General features: G+C 41.0%; 1 protein-coding gene across 4 annotated transcripts in view; it reads left to right on the top strand.

Moving 5' to 3' along the window:
- MBOAT2 (membrane bound glycerophospholipid O-acyltransferase 2) overlaps positions 1 to 8,525 on the top strand; it is a 115,562-nt gene extending 107,037 nt beyond the window's left edge. For all 4 annotated transcript variants that reach the window (XM_078055943.1, XM_078055941.1, XM_078055940.1 and 1 more), the window contains 4 exons: positions 2,096 to 2,160; positions 3,660 to 3,792; positions 5,868 to 6,019; positions 7,745 to 8,525. In XM_078055943.1, the coding sequence (XP_077912069.1) occupies positions 2,096 to 2,160; positions 3,660 to 3,792; positions 5,868 to 6,019; positions 7,745 to 7,967 (573 nt within the window). In that variant the 3' untranslated portion in view covers positions 7,968 to 8,525. The remainder of the gene's footprint in view (positions 1 to 2,095; positions 2,161 to 3,659; positions 3,793 to 5,867; positions 6,020 to 7,744) is intronic.
- Positions 8,526 to 15,460: the final 6,935 nt, after the last annotated feature.

Genomic DNA, 15,460 nt, shown 5'->3' with positions numbered 1-15,460 from the left:
GCTTTAGCCAGACGCACTGTGTGCACCTTGTTTGGATCACGATTGAACAGACCAACTGGAAAAACATGTTTTTAAACAATCAGCGATATTTGAACACAAAAGGAGTATTAGGTGATTATATTAAGGAGTAAGAATTTTGTTAGGTCTGATCTTGGTTTTTTAAAAGAAGTCCAATAAATTCTGAACTATTTACAGGTGAACCAAGATGTCTGGTATTTGCTTTGAAATTCTCTTAATGTCAGTAATAAAATGGGGAAGGGGAAGGAAAAACTGATAATTGTGGAAATTGAGTGATGAATACATGGCAGTGTTTCTAACTTCCTGTTCGTTATTGCTTCCCTGTGGAGACTCTGAGACGTGTTTTTCCTAATCAAGCTCCCATGAAATTTAGTATCTCATATACTGTGTATTGGTGTATGTACTCTATGTATATGTGTGCTTTATATATGAAAATAGTAAGACTTTTTGCCCCCAAGAACTGGTTTTTATCATCTTGGGAGCAATATCACCCTTGTTGAGAATGCATGGTATAAGAGGAAGTGAAGAATAGAGGAGTTTGTTTTTCTGAAGGAGGGAACGGTAGTCAGTGTTAAAGGCTGCTGAGATGTGCAGCCAGAGGAGGGCTCACGAGCGCCATCAGCTGTAACAACAGGGGAGTTTGTTGATGATTTTGGTAACAGTGTCCAGGGAGGGATCGGCATAAAAGCCAGATTATGCAACTCTTAGGCATTCATTACCTGTACAGGGAAGGAGGGTAGAGATAAGGCCACAGCTGCGGGGAACAGGTGATTGCAGGGGGGATTTTTGTTTTGCTTAATTTTGTTTTAAAATGGAGAGATTGACACATGTTTACCAGTTAGACTATTGGAAGACAGTGTGAAAATATGGTAGGGGGAGAGAGAGGCTGATGGACCCACGAGGTCCCTAAGAAGATGGAGAACAGGGAGATAAGAGGCCAGGTGCAGGGACTGACCGTGTTGGAGGAGGAACCAGGGACGGAGGAAGGGAAGTGTGGAGGCAGCTGACTTTGTAGTTTTGATGTGAGAATTTGGAGTCTGATAGTTTATATCATCTCAATAAAGTTAGAGGCAAAATCACCTGTTGGGAGCGAGGGAGGGAAGACGGGGGGGGGGAGTGATAGGACCAGAGATAAGAAAGTGGGGAACTTTTGAAGTACTAGTTGGGATCTCCTGAAATTGCTGATATTTACCTGCTTTTGACTTACCAAAAAAAAGTTTAAAATGGTTCAATCCAATAGCTGTTTTCAGGAAGAGGAGAATACACTGTTTAGGGAAACAAGGATTGCTTGGTAGGTTGAGGGCTCAACTGATATCAAGAAGGATGGATTTTGGACAGAAGTCTCGAAGGCTGTATGATATTCTGCACTCGGATTCAGAGGTTATAAGTAGGGAAGGGGGAAAGTAAGGTTGATCTGGGGTTAGGATTTTGATAGGGAGGTGAGTTAAAAGGAAAAAGAAATAAACACACCCAGGATTTTGGTGAGAGTAGTAAATAATGGACCATGGAATTTACATGGTGGGAAGGAAGTGAAGATGCAAGGAGGAGATAGTTACCGAGGGAAGGAGAGGTAGGGGACCAGAAGTTCCCTCTGAGGTCAAGGGGAAGCTTTTATGGGAGAGGCTTGTGTGGAGAGACCGGACAGCTGGGAAGACGGTGGTGGTTCCAGGTGCGGCCAAGGTTCCGGGTGGCCACAGATGGTGGCCGAAGAGGCATGGAGGTGAGGGGATTGAGAGACTGGCTTGATGGGACGTCCATCCCCAGTGAAAGAGTCATTGAAGGGTCACTGAAAGGTCATTTACATATCAGGAATGTCTTTGGGATAATCCTATGACAACCCCAATAACTTAACATAAAGGAGAAAATAGTGATAATCCATTTATCTCGTAGATGGCCTCTAAAATAAATTCCATTTACACAATGATGTTACTGTATTAGAAAAGCAGTATTAAGGAAAGAAATCAGTACCTACCATCAATGTCAAGTAACTTATTTTTAGCACAATAAAATGTTATTACTTACATTTCAAGCTTCATCATTTTGTGGGCCAAAGAAAAAAAGTTCTTTTGTTTTTCAGATGTCAACAAGTTTCAAGATGTTTCTTGATAATTGGAATATTCAGACAGCTCTTTGGCTCAAAAGGTATGTTCCTTCAAGAGCAGGCTTTAGCTGCGCTTTGGCATCTAAGACTTGAGGTTGAGCTTCACCGAGTTCAGATTCTTGACTAAATTAACAGTGTGTTGAGTGACACTGGGACCTTGGTGTTGACCCAGGAAACGCTGCTAACATCCCCTGAAGCGAGAGTCTATCAGATGTGAGAACTTTTCAGCCTGAGTGGAGAGCGTAGCTGTCCCCGGCCTCTCGGTGCGCTCTCCCCGGCATCTTTCCGGGGTCTGGGATGGCTGGTGTCCTCCTGCTCTCATTCCCTGGAGGTGCGTTAAGGAAAAACAAAGTAGCTACACAACCCCTGTCCAGATGCCCTGGATTTTCCAGAACAGTTGCAGTTTTAAAATATTTCAGTTTGACAGGTGCTTCTGCATCTTAGGCACAGGATAGGAGGATGAGTCCGACACAAAGACGCAGCCCCTGCAGCCAAGAGTTTGCGATCTGGTTAAACAGCAGCGTCACCTACGCGCACCATTCCCTGGAGGGAGGAAGAGCAGGGACGGGGGCTGGGGGGCTGGTGCTGGTGCTGGGATTGTGATAGGAGTTGGTCGCACGGCCAAGCGGGAGGTTCAGGCAGACCAAGCATGGCAGCATCAGTTAGGAAATCGCACAGAAACTCCCAGTGACTCTGCCTCTTGTTCCCAGTGAGACCTGTTACTCCACCTCGAGTTTATTTTATGAAATCTTGCCCTGTGACGGTACAGCTCTAAGCACTGTTCTGTGCCAGGCAGCCTGTTTTGGGAATGTCCTTTATTTTGTGACAAGTTGAGTATCTTTACCCCTCGAAATGCCCACCATACAATAGTGTCACTTCGCGGTACCTTGCAGTCTCTCCGCTGGCTGCAGATTCTCTGAGCTAATCTGTTGTGTGGTTTTTGTTACTGTTGTATTTTAAATTTGACACCTTTGGGGCACCTGGCTGGCTCAGCGGTGGAGCTCATGACTCTTGATCTTGGGGTCGTGAGTTTGAGCCCCATGCATAGAGATGACTTAAAAAAAATAAATTTGATACCTTTGGAAAATCTTATTTTCATCTGAGTGCTTTACCCTGTTACTGAGAAATTTTAGACTAAGCCACAGCCAGACTTGCCAGAAAGAAGTGTTATTAGGTCAGTTGAAAGTTCTTAATTAAACAAAAGTCATTAAAGAAAATTAAAAAAAAAGTAAAATAAAATATCTTTAATATTAAAGATATTTTGGTAAGTCATATAGATTTCTAAATACTGGCAATGCCCATTTTAGCTATTACATATACCATAAAAAGATGAAAATCAAATTTATTTTCCTAGTTAAGTAGGAGTGTTTAGTAGCTGTCACCTCCCTGAGGTCACAGGTCAAGTTACTGCTGATGTTAAGTGGTGGCTGTTTTCCTGGTTACTCTCTGTCCTGTCAGGTAAGAAAAGAATGATCGCTGTGGACTATCTAAACTCTGATCACTCACTCCCCTTGGCTCTCCATGGTTTTCTGGCTTCTAGGGTTTGTTACGAACGAGCCTCCGTGAGTCCAACTATCCAGACATTCATTCTGTCTGCCATTTGGCATGGGGTGTATCCAGGATATTACCTGACGTTTCTGACAGGAGTGGTGATGACATTGGCAGCGCGAGCTGTGAGTACCCAGAACTCCATTTCCTACTTCGGTGGTGGTCCCCTTGCGCTGGTGGAGGAGGCGAGGACCCCTCCACAGGCAGGCCTTGTGTCTGGGGCCCTGGCCAGAAGTGAGCTGTGTGCCTCGCGTGTTTGTTGAATGCTCCCGGGGGCGCCACGCTTGGTTCATCTGAGGAGCAGACTCGGCACGTGGGAGGTGCCCCACCAAGTGTTCATTGTCTTGACAGAATTTTCTGAACGAGAGCTAAAAACTGAGTTAAATAAAGAGGATCAGAAGGGTAGGTTTATTTTAGAAATGTTTCCTGAAAGCTGTCACGTTTGAGTCCTCTTTTAGAGGAAGAGTGGAGTATGAACAGTGTAGACAGAGTGGATGGGCCATTCCTGGGCTGTTGGACACAGTTCTTTAGAGTGTTGGCCTGCTTGGAACCTGGAGTAATATTTTGGGAAATAGTTGAGAAATTAGGTTGGTGACATGGGTGGACAAAGAAGAAGGACAATTTAGTGTAAGTCCTCGAAAGTCAGAGGCAAGTAACATGACAGAAACGGTGTTTGAAGAGGCTTCTTACAGCACTTACGGGTGAGAAGCCTTCGTTTAACAAACTAGCAGATACTCATGCGATTTTCCGGTACCATGGGGGGTATATAAGGGAGATCTCAGAGACATATTAACTAAGGGCCGTGCCTTCTGGCTTTTGTGGTCTAACTGGGGCGTAAGGTGTAGGTACTAGTGTATGTACGTGTGTGCGTGCGCGTACGGCACGAGGCATGTGTCATGCATCCCATGGGTTTTATAGTCAGTAACATAGTTGTTTTGAGGTGAAAGAAATCCTTTTGGTTGGGTTGACCCAAGGTGGCCTCATTAGGAAAGTTTAGTTGGATTTGGGCTTTGAAAGATGAACATTATTTCAAAAGTGAGTGAAGTGTGATGGGGGTGGAACGTGACGCTTTAGGCATGGAAATGACATTAGCAGAACCAAGTTGGAAAGTGCCCGGTGTGTTTGGAAATGACAAGTAAATCTGGTTGAAGCAGAGACATCGTGAATACCTAAGGTGTAGATAATTCTGGAAGGGCAAAGGAGTGCAGGGGAGGGAGAAGGAGGGGTGGTCCTAGAACTTGAACACCAGCCTGGGAAAGGGCGTAATCCTCATTCTGTCTGCGTACCTGGGGGCCAGGTGAGGTTTTTAAGCAGGGGGGTGGAATGCCAAAATCCATGCCTCAGGAGAACTGATTTGCCATCGATGGTTGGAAGGGAAGAGGGTGGGTAGCTGCTGTGGCCATGAGCCGGGCAAGACGTGGTAGGTGCCGGGGTCCGATCCAGCCGCTAGGAATCATGGTCTCTCTATGGGAGTGCCATTAACCATCCAGCAGGTCACTTCTGAAAAACCCGGTGGCATCCTCGCCGCAGGGCTGTGTTTCACCTCTGAACATGTTAGACTAGAAAAGCAGGGAACACAGTAGAAAAGAGGAAATAATGTTTGGTTAAGTTTGTGCATTTCAAAACTTAAAAGTTTTTACTTTTTTGGAAGCTAAAAAAAGAAGTTTAAATAGCAGTTATTAGGAAACACCTATCTTGAGAATAATGTGCGTTGTTGCCATTTATTCTGATTAAGTGTCTTTTGACCTCAGCTCAGTGTATGATACCTATCTGTCTTTCACAAACGCAGAGCTTAAAGGAGAGGAAGGATGTCTCATTTCATTGTAGTAGAAAAGGTGAAAACAGGCAGAACTTTATTTACATACTATACTTTACCAAATACAATTTAAGGAGCGTTATTTTTAACTTTTTAAAGAAACTTTTAATACAACTTCAAATCTACAGAAAAGTTGCAAAGCACTCCCACATGCCCTTTACCCGGATTCCCACATTTTGCTCTCTCCGTCTCTTTTACACACATGCCTATTCGTTTTTCCTGAACCAGCTTGACTTCTCCCGCGGGGGTGGCCCCGTTGTAGACGTCTGCCAGCTGAGCGTGGGAATAGCAGTCACTCCTCATCCTTGAAACAGCAGGTACGGTCAGTGTGATCTGATAAACAATGTGAAAGGCAAAGCAAATATTTTTGTTTCTTTATTTCAGGTGAGAAGTAACTTTCGGCATTATTTCATCGAACCTCCCCAACTGAAATTATTGTATGATGTTCTAACATGGGTAGTGACTCAAATAGCAATAAGCTACACAGTTGTGCCATTCGTCCTTCTCTCCGTAAACCCGTCGCTCGCATTCTACAGGTAAGTGTCACTCTCACAAAGACGCCAGCGGGAACCACTTTGTTTTGAAGAGCGAGCTCTTTGCTGTTGCGTAGCTTAGAAAAATAGCACCACAGCCTTACTTTCTATAGTTACCTTTTCATCTTAAACCAGCAAGTCTCAGTTTTTTTATGGAATGATTCCCACCACTCACCCCTCAGAGGAGTGTGATTTAGACAGAGAAGTGTCAGCGGGGCGAGCACCGCCTCAGATCTCTCAGAGGTTTAACTGGAAAGCATGGCTGTTCTTTTCACACTTGGATGTTAACTAGACTTAGCGCAGTGATTGTTTTGCAATGTGTACATATATTGAATCATTATGTTGTACACCCAGGGCTAATACCATGTTACAGGTCCCTGGTGCCTCCAGTTAAGACAGTGACGTCAGGCTCGATGCACCCTGCAGGCTGGAGTTTGCTCACCCCTGCTCTGGGATCAGGGTGTAGGAGTTTGTGTGTTCAAGCAGAGGTTTATGTGTCACTGGGAATATTCTGGGGGCAGAAGCAAAATATGTCTTATGACAATTACGAGTAAGCACCGGTAAAGTCCGTGCACCAGGAGTTCAGGCTGTCGGATGGTTAACTCCGAAAAGGACAGGATAGGGGAACTCGAAATAAGATGAACAATAGGGAATATGACAGAGCAGTTTAAAAAAAGGAAGAAAAAAAGTGTAGCTTGTCCTTTACAAAGAATTGTTAATTCTCTTAATTGCTTTAGTCAAAAGAAAATTGAATTACTTCTATTTCCTGAGTTTGTTCCCTTCTTATTCTTTTATGTTTCACGGATCCTTTGTCTTCTCTGTATTATAGAAGTTCTTGTTTTGAATTCCCTGTTAGATTTCTCTCTTTATTCTCTTCCTCACCCACCAGATTCCACTTTCGCTGTGCTAGTGATATCTTTGAGATCAAAAATTTCACCTTTCATAGAGTTTCCACCACCCTTGCATTTAGAACGACAGCCCAGAGTGGTCAAATATTGTTGCCCAAATATGGCGATGCTCCTACAGAAAGACATCAAGGAACTCCAGCTAAAATTCTCCTTTTCACAAAATTATCACATAAATTTACATGTGATTGAGCAGTTGGTTAGATTTTCTATCCCAGGTACTTTGTTCACAATCACTTGAGTTTACAACTCTAAAAGGTCATATTTGATTTATATTTGATTTCAGGAATGATGCTTCTAATAATATCTTTAATAACATGGTCTTGCTTTCTTATGTGACAGCAACCATCGAGAGGCAATATTATCTATTACATCACTGGAATATTTGTAACTTAATTAGGGACCATACACAGCAGAGGAGGCCAGAGCATTCAGGTCTTGACCAGCTCTGTGTCCTCTTTGTTTGCTCTTAATGTTCAATTCTGTGGAACTGAGAGATTATTTTCAGGTCACTGCAGCTGCTAATAAGTACCTTTTTGTTTTTGTTCTGTGTAGCCATGGACTTATGACCCTTACAGAGGAATGTAATACGATATCTAGTATCGTGCTTTTAAGTGGCCTGGGTTTATAGGGTGCTTTATAAATACCCACTTGCTGAGCTGGAGAGCTTCATGTCATGGGGCAGGGGAGGGGGCGGGAATGCCCAATTAATGGAGTAAATATGCACATCCTACGCAGGGCCTGTGACGTTTGGACAAGGATGCCATTGCTAAGGAATCATTCTCAAAATTTAATAAAGTAAACTTTGTCCTTTTTCTTTTAGCTCCTGGTATTACTGCCTGCACATTGCTGGTATCTTAGTATTATTGTTGCCGGTGAAAAAAACTCAAAGAGGAAAGACTCCACATGAAAATGTGCAGCTGTCTCGATCCAAACAGTGTGATGAAAGAGAAAATTCTTTGGGACAGAATAGTTTTTCCACAACAAACAATGTTTGCAATCAGAATCAAGAAATAGCCTTTAGACATTCATCATTAAAGCAATGAAGGGGAAAACACTCTGATGGCTATTTTGTCTCTGTTAACAGAAACCAATCTTAGCACCTTTTCGAGGGATTTGTGTTCGTTTGAAAAAGATGAAGTAGGGGGGCAAATGGGACGGATCTAGATGGGGAATTTCCTGTATACCAGATTGGGAATGGAGTGAATAACCTCTCCCATGCCATGTCCCTGTGGGCCACGCCTTATATAAAAATATTTCCATTATTTCAATGGGCACTCAGGACCTCAGCAGATGTCCGTAGGGTCATACATGTGCCCTGTTGCTGAATGTATGTTGCGTATCCTAAGGCACTGAAGAGGTGGAAAACTAACCCTGTCGATCTAGATGATTGAGAGAAATTACCTTTTCCAAATGAATGTCTTGCCTTAAACCCTCTATTTCCTAAAATATTGTTCCTAAATGGTATTTTCAAGTGTAATATTGTGAGAACACTATTTCAATATTTGATGTCATGTGCTGTAAAGGAATTCTGGAGGAATTTCAAACAGGATATTTAAGATTGTGGACACTTTAAAAATGCAATAAACATCTCAGTATTTGAAGGGTTTTCTTAAAGTATCTCAAATGACTATAGTACGTAGCGAAACCGTAAACAGTTAATGGATGCCAAATTATGGGTAGCTTATTGTCCTGGAGAGTTTAATTACTTTGTGTCAGTCAGAGCCCATCAAGGAAGAATTTCTTCAACATAATTAAAGGTTGGTAATGTGATATTTTAAGCTTTTTTTCTTAAAAAAAAAAGAAAGAAAACTGAGCAAGAGAAGATGACGAAGGAAGGCATGAATGAAGGAAGCACCACGTGGACCGGGGCTGGAGCCGTGGCAAGGCTGGGTGGGACAGTGCACAGGTGCTCAGCAGAAGTGCTCTCCCCCTTTCTTTCTCTGAGTTCTTTGTGATTCTGTAAAGACATAAACGTGTAATGATTTCTTAATATGTTGGACTTTTAAATGAAACTTACCAAGCATAAATTATATAGAATTATAGAGGGATTATGAAAATAATCGTGGTAGATTGCACAAGGGCTATGAAGGAGAAATCACGGAGTAAGGTGACCATCTGTCTAATCACTTCCTTATCCTTGACAGCGTAACTCATAATTGGGAAAGTCTTAGAGAAATGAAAGCTTACAGTCATTGGGTCTGACCCTCATGTTTAGAGAATCAAAGAAATTAATTTCTAAACTCTTAAATTCTCACATTAAAATTTTGCTCTTAACTCTTTTTTAAAAATTATTATTTATTTGACAGAGAGAGAGACAGCGAGAGAGGGAATACAAGCAGGCGGAGTAGGAGAAGCAGGCAGATCAGGGAGTCCAGTGGGGGTCCCCGATCCCAGGACCCTGGGATCATGACCTGAGCTGAAGGCAGATGCTTAACGACTGAGCCACCCAGGCGCCTCTGCCCTTAACTCTCTTTAAGAGTTTTAGATTCTGAAAGTAGCAAAGTGTGCTCTTATCCTCTAGGCCATTTTCACCACAATTAATCTCACCTCCAATTACTGGATGTCTCCTTTAATCCCATCAGGGCTTTAGCCATAGGTAGTAAATCCCAAATCCTGGGATCATGGGCTGGGAGAGAGGAGGGTGGGCAGGGCCTTCTGACTCCACCTTCATTTGACCAATCTTTTATTGGATTTCACCTTTATTTGACCAGTTTGTTTTCTTTTTTGCCTTAGATTTTTAATGAAATGCAAATCGTCTATCTCTGGTGAGTCTTATATTTTTGTCGCGAATAAGTTTGCAGATGAAGTTACGGCAGAACCACTCTCTGGCTTAAGCTGTGCAGTTTTTCATTTAAAGGAGAAAGGAACAGCAAATGTACTTGGAACTTTTGAGGTCTTAATCAGCAAAAATATCAGTGTATCTTTGTAGAATGTTAGAAATATCCTAGTCTTTGTTTACATAAAATGTTTTTATTTTTCTAAAGGTAAATTTTTTCTACCTGCTGAGGTTAGCCATGCCCCATTAACTTCCCAGAAAAGGATGGGTAGCTAAATAAATTTTCTGTTTTCCCATGCATTGAAATTAAGCTAGCTGTGTGATGTGAGAGGATAGAAAAGAATAATCATGGAAAGTATCTGTCCCCAAAAGGTCTCCTCAGTTTAATTAATGCTGCAGAGAATCTGATCACTATTTTTAAAAAATGTAAACAAATTTAGAGTTTAAAGGACAAGTCTAGGCATGTCATAAATGAAAACAAGAAAGCTTAATAAAACTTTTTTTCAGCCCATCTGGCCATTTATAAATCATCCCTATTTATTTCTATTACTTATGTCATTTCTTAGTCTGTAAACCTAAAATCACTGTTACCTGTTTCTTGCTTGATGAATGTACTCTTAGAGCTGTCATGCAGACAGCAAGATGACTAAGAGTTCTCCAGTTGCTCTGAAGATGATACATTATCTCTACAGTTTGAATGATTTTCATCCCCTTGGATCAACTAGGTTTTTTGTTTTTTGTTTTTTTAATTTTGTATGAAAGGGTTTTTGGATAGCTTTTCTCTAATTTTGGAGAAATTATAACCATAGTGTGTAATCTAGAAGAAAAACTAAAGAAATAATTCTAATTCTCAGCTTGACTTTTCTCCTCAAGAAGAAACTCTTTGTACTCTATGAAAGAATATATCTGCTTGGATGGAGTGTTATAAGGATTAATGCTTCACTTCTGCTTACAGTAGGAGATTTGAAAACTGGTCTGTCTCCATGTACTGCTAAGTATAAAGGGATTCGTTGTACTATGTGCTTCTTCTTTTTTGATCAACAGAACAAGATGCAGTACATATTTCTATTATTTCTCAACTCTTCGGTTGTCATGAAACTACTCCAGAGATGATCAATGACCATCATACTTAAACTCTTGATCCATTATTATACTACTCAGGGAAAAAAAAAATTAAACAAAAATAATTATTCTTCCCTCAGTTTCATTTTTTTGAAACAGTACAGTTAATTTGATGTATCTCAGCTATCACCATTTTCTAAGTAACAGTCTCAGTTTTTTAGAATAAGCATTTTTATTGGAACTCAGGGTAATTGGGGAAATTTTCTTGGCTTCTAAAACATCCAGCCTAATAGAGAAGGTTTATTTGGCTTCTGCAATGTCCAGCCACCACCATACTTTTGGTTAAAGAGTGTTTTTGTCATTGACCCCCGCCATGTGTGACATTTCCACAGATCCCAGGTTTCAGAAAAATGTGCGGTAAAAAGGATGGGTCTAAACAATGAAGGTAACTCACATTGAAGCGCTGATTGTCCTGGGAGGAGACCTGGATGTTCATCTGGCTCTGTTATTAATGAGTTAGGATTTGGGCAAGTCACCTGTCCTCTAGATGGAAGTTCTTTAATAGGAAGTTAAAGGATCAGTTCCAAAAGTTTATGACCAGTTGTGTTTGTAATCTGTGGGAGCCATTAGCAAGATCTGCAAGAGTCATGGACAAGGGCAGATTCACCATCAAGTAAAAAAAAAAACTCTTATTACTTGAGCTCAAAGCCCTGACTTTTCAAAAGGTTTTCTTGGCAACAGAGGAAAACCTTCCACTCTGTTAAATCAGAAGGTGTGGCAGCATCCATTTTCACTGAATATAGCCCTTAAAGTGCGTCTTTGATGATGAAATAGTCTCTTTTGAAGGAAACATGTTTTCCTTTTGCTTTTTCTGCTTGTTTGGTTGGTTGTGCTAGGTGAAATTGAAGGTGCTCTACGCTAGAAAATGTTAGTACAAACCACCAAGTTTACTGGACAGGGTTTACCTTATTTAACTTCTCAAATATTATTTCATTCAAAGATAGTTAAGGCACATTTAATTTAGTTACATATTTTAAACTACAAAAGAAATTACATTAAAATTTTGCCATACAAATAATTACAAAACTTACACTTTTTTTATTCAAGGACTAGATTACATTTAGGACAAAGAAGAATCTTTCCTATTTAAAATTCATACCTTGTAAGTTTTAATTTGCATATTCATGAACAGCTCTGGACATTTATACTTTTTTGTTTCCTTGTTACAAACTTTAAAATTGTTAGATAATTGACTCTAAGAGTTCTACATTATAATTGAAAGAAAAAATTACTGGAGAAAATAATTGTTTTGGAATGGTGCCTGTTACCTTGTCAAGGAAGGATTTGTCTGGAGTTTTAAATATAAACCAGTATTTTATGGAGTTTTATTCAGCCACCAGTCGTCTATCCTGGCTGAAATTGAGTACATCAGATTTAACGTAGGTGCGGAGTTCTACATAACACTGTGAAATATAATCTTAACTGCCCTCAAGTACCTTATTAAACTCTTACTCTGAACCCGGTGTACATTTAATGAATGGCTGATGATTTCTACAAGAATCTGAGATGCAGAAAGTTCTGCTTTCCGCAGCTGTCCTTGTAAAAGTGGGTTTGTATCAGTGCATGGGCGGTCCTGATGCTCAAGGAAAAGATTTGCTAAGTTGCACCTGAAACTTGGGTTTGAAAGATCAGCCTGTCGAGGGTCTGCACAGTGTGTTTCTGCAGCACCGTGTGGTCAAATCAATTTATAGCAACTCTCATTACAGAAGAAAATTTAAAATGAAATTTTCCACGTTGGTTATTTTGTAGGAATGCTCTTAAAAATCAATGACTAAGCTGTTTTTGAGGCTCTCTTGTACAGAGGATGCAGCCAATTACATTTTAATTGGTAGGCTGCTTATTAATGTTTTTATATGTTTTAAAATAATAATTAATAGATTTTTCATATGGAAACCCCAGTAAACAATGGACAAGCTCCATAGGTCGTTGATTGGGACAACTTTCTGGCCTGAAGACACACTTTTATGCCGACTAATTTGTCTTGCCTTTTAAACTAATTATACTCGTCTTCTTCTATAAAGCTTTTATAAAGCAAAAACAAAAAAAAACCCCAAGACTATATAGTTCTATAAAGAATAGTATAAAGGTCCATACGAAATCACTGTCTAAAGCTTACTCAGTGATGCATAGCCACCTCTCCACTCATGTTTTATCAGATTTTGCTACTGTAAAAAGAAATGGAAATATAATGAAAAACTGAAAGATACAGAGCAACAGCAGTAGAATGACAAACCATTTTCCTAATACATGTTTGAGATGGAAAAAGTGACTGGCTGCCTTTGACGGGAGTCAGAAATGACTGTATCCTGCCCAGTCTCTATTTTGGGGTAACTACTTTGAGAAACTAATTTGGTAATATCTGTTTTTGTCCTTTCCTGCTAAAGGACAAACACATGTAGAGTTTGACAGACTTATAAAATAGGCCTCTTCCCAATTTGAAGTATTGGTTCTGTATATGCGGATTCGTCCACAAAGTACACTTGCCCCTGACTTTTTGTCCCAAGGAGAAAGGAATCTGACATCCCACCCAAACATGTCCCAAGCCGGTCTGCATCCCTGTCCCCTGGGCGCGACCGCCTCTCCAAACCAGAAGGGTACCCTAGAAAGCAGTAGGAATGAAAGTAAAAAAATAATTCAGGTGACACAAGAGAAACCCTTCCACATGCAGAGTGAGACTGTGGGAGTTCATTCCTGCCTTCCTCTGAGAGCCGAATGGTGATCTCTGCCCAGCAGGGGTTGGACAGTGTCACCCGAATACGAGGAGGGCCCCAGTTCCGGCAGCCGGTCTTTACAGCGCTCGTCGGCCTTCCCTGGGTGAGACTAGCACGTGGTGTTCTGTGCTTTTTTTGTTTTTATTATTCCGAAATATTTTTTTAAATAAGTGTTATTTTTCAACAGATCCATAAATCAGTTCTTGTTGTATGGTTCTAAATTTAAGCTACCACTGTGTCAGTTAGCCTGTGACGTGATAATTCCATGACCGCTCGTTTCCAACCTGTGTCCTCAGCGCTGCGCTGCTGGCTTATTGCTGGGTTTTAAAGATGTTTTTAACTTACATATAAATGTTCTTTTCTAATTTGTGTGTCTTTAAAAATGATTAAACTGTAGTTTAAAAATACGTGTGCGTGTGTGCGTGTTTGCTAATTCCAGAGGCTTTAAATTCCATCTCTAGGACTGAATACCGGGCCTGTCACATCATGAGAGGTGAGATGCTCGGTTTTTAGAAGGATTCTTCAATATGATGATAATATTCTAAGGAGTCATTTTCTCTTTAACTGCTTAAAAATTATTTAAAACAAACTGTAGTCATTGTAAATACTTTGGAAGGCAATTCAAACAACCTTAAATAAGGGGTGCCTGGCTGGCTCAGTCGGTAGAACGTGTGACTCTTGATCCCGGGGTCGTGAGTTCAAGCCCCATGTTGGGCGTGGAGCATACTTTAAAAAACAAAACCAAACCCTTACATTCATATATGGTATCTATAGCAGAGCACAGAGAGTCAGTCCCACTAGGTTCCTGTGCCATGATTTCAAACTCAAGGGAACCATGGAATGTGCTTCCAGAGGCTCTTCTAGACTCTGCTGTGAACTGTTGTGGAAGAATCCTCCATTAATTTGTACTGTTGTACAAAGACGGTAGGCTGAACACGTCCAAGTAAATCCCGTCTTGGTGCTTTCTCACTGGAAGACCTTAGACTGTGATGGCAGATTTAATGACCCCATTTTGAGATTCAGGGCCGTGCTGAAATTGGGCCATGACCGAGAGCAGTACGGACACAGCGGCCCGAACTGCCTGCCGGCGCATCCCTTACGCGTGTTTACCCTGACAAGCACGACAGCGTGGGTACTTAATTTGCTTCACAGTAAGGCGGGCCCTGGAAGGCCAGATGCGAGCAGGCCCCCTATTTTTATATAGATGGACCTCATAATGTGTTTCGTCTTTTTTCTTTGAACTATTCATTCCACAATTATTTGATGAGTTCCTACCCATGTGCTGGGTAGCTACAAAATAAACCACTGCCCTTGGCTTCAAGAAGCTAATCAATGATCACTATGTAGTACAGTAAGTGCTTTATTCAAGGCAGGCTTTACAAAGGGCCTTTGGAATCAGGAGGGGGTGGGGAGCTTGGGAAGAGGCCAGCTGTGCAGAGAGGCTGGTGCTTGGGTTTGTGAGGAAGTGTTTCACTGGCTGAGAAAGACCTGGGAGGGGCATTAATTAGAGAAAGAGGAAAAGCGTATGTCAAGAATTTTATAGTATTAAACGCAAATAGAAGAAAAATAACAAGGTTAAATCCACTGTGTGCCAGCTGTCCCAACAATAACGTATCTTCCCTCCAATCAGAAAAAAAGGCGTAATAGGAAAAAATTGAGTTTAGACAATTTTTTAAAAATAAAAAAACTTTACAAAATATTTCAAGCATATAGTCTGCTGCAGAACACTATAATATACACTCGTGTGCCCACTGCTCAGATTGAACGGGTGCCTTTACCACATTAGATTCAAAATTTGCCTTTTTTTTTTTTTAAATAAAAAGCACATCGCGCATAAAGCCAGCATCCCTTTCCCTTCTCCCTCCCTCAGAAGTAACAACTGTGTCAGTATGAGCCTCTTTTGGTCAGCTTTTCATTTGGTTGCCTT

This window comes from Halichoerus grypus, chromosome 10 (genome assembly GCF_964656455.1).
Source record: "Halichoerus grypus chromosome 10, mHalGry1.hap1.1, whole genome shotgun sequence".
Taxonomy (NCBI): Eukaryota; Metazoa; Chordata; class Mammalia; order Carnivora; family Phocidae; genus Halichoerus; species Halichoerus grypus.
This window is presented reverse-complemented; position numbering and strand designations above follow the sequence as displayed.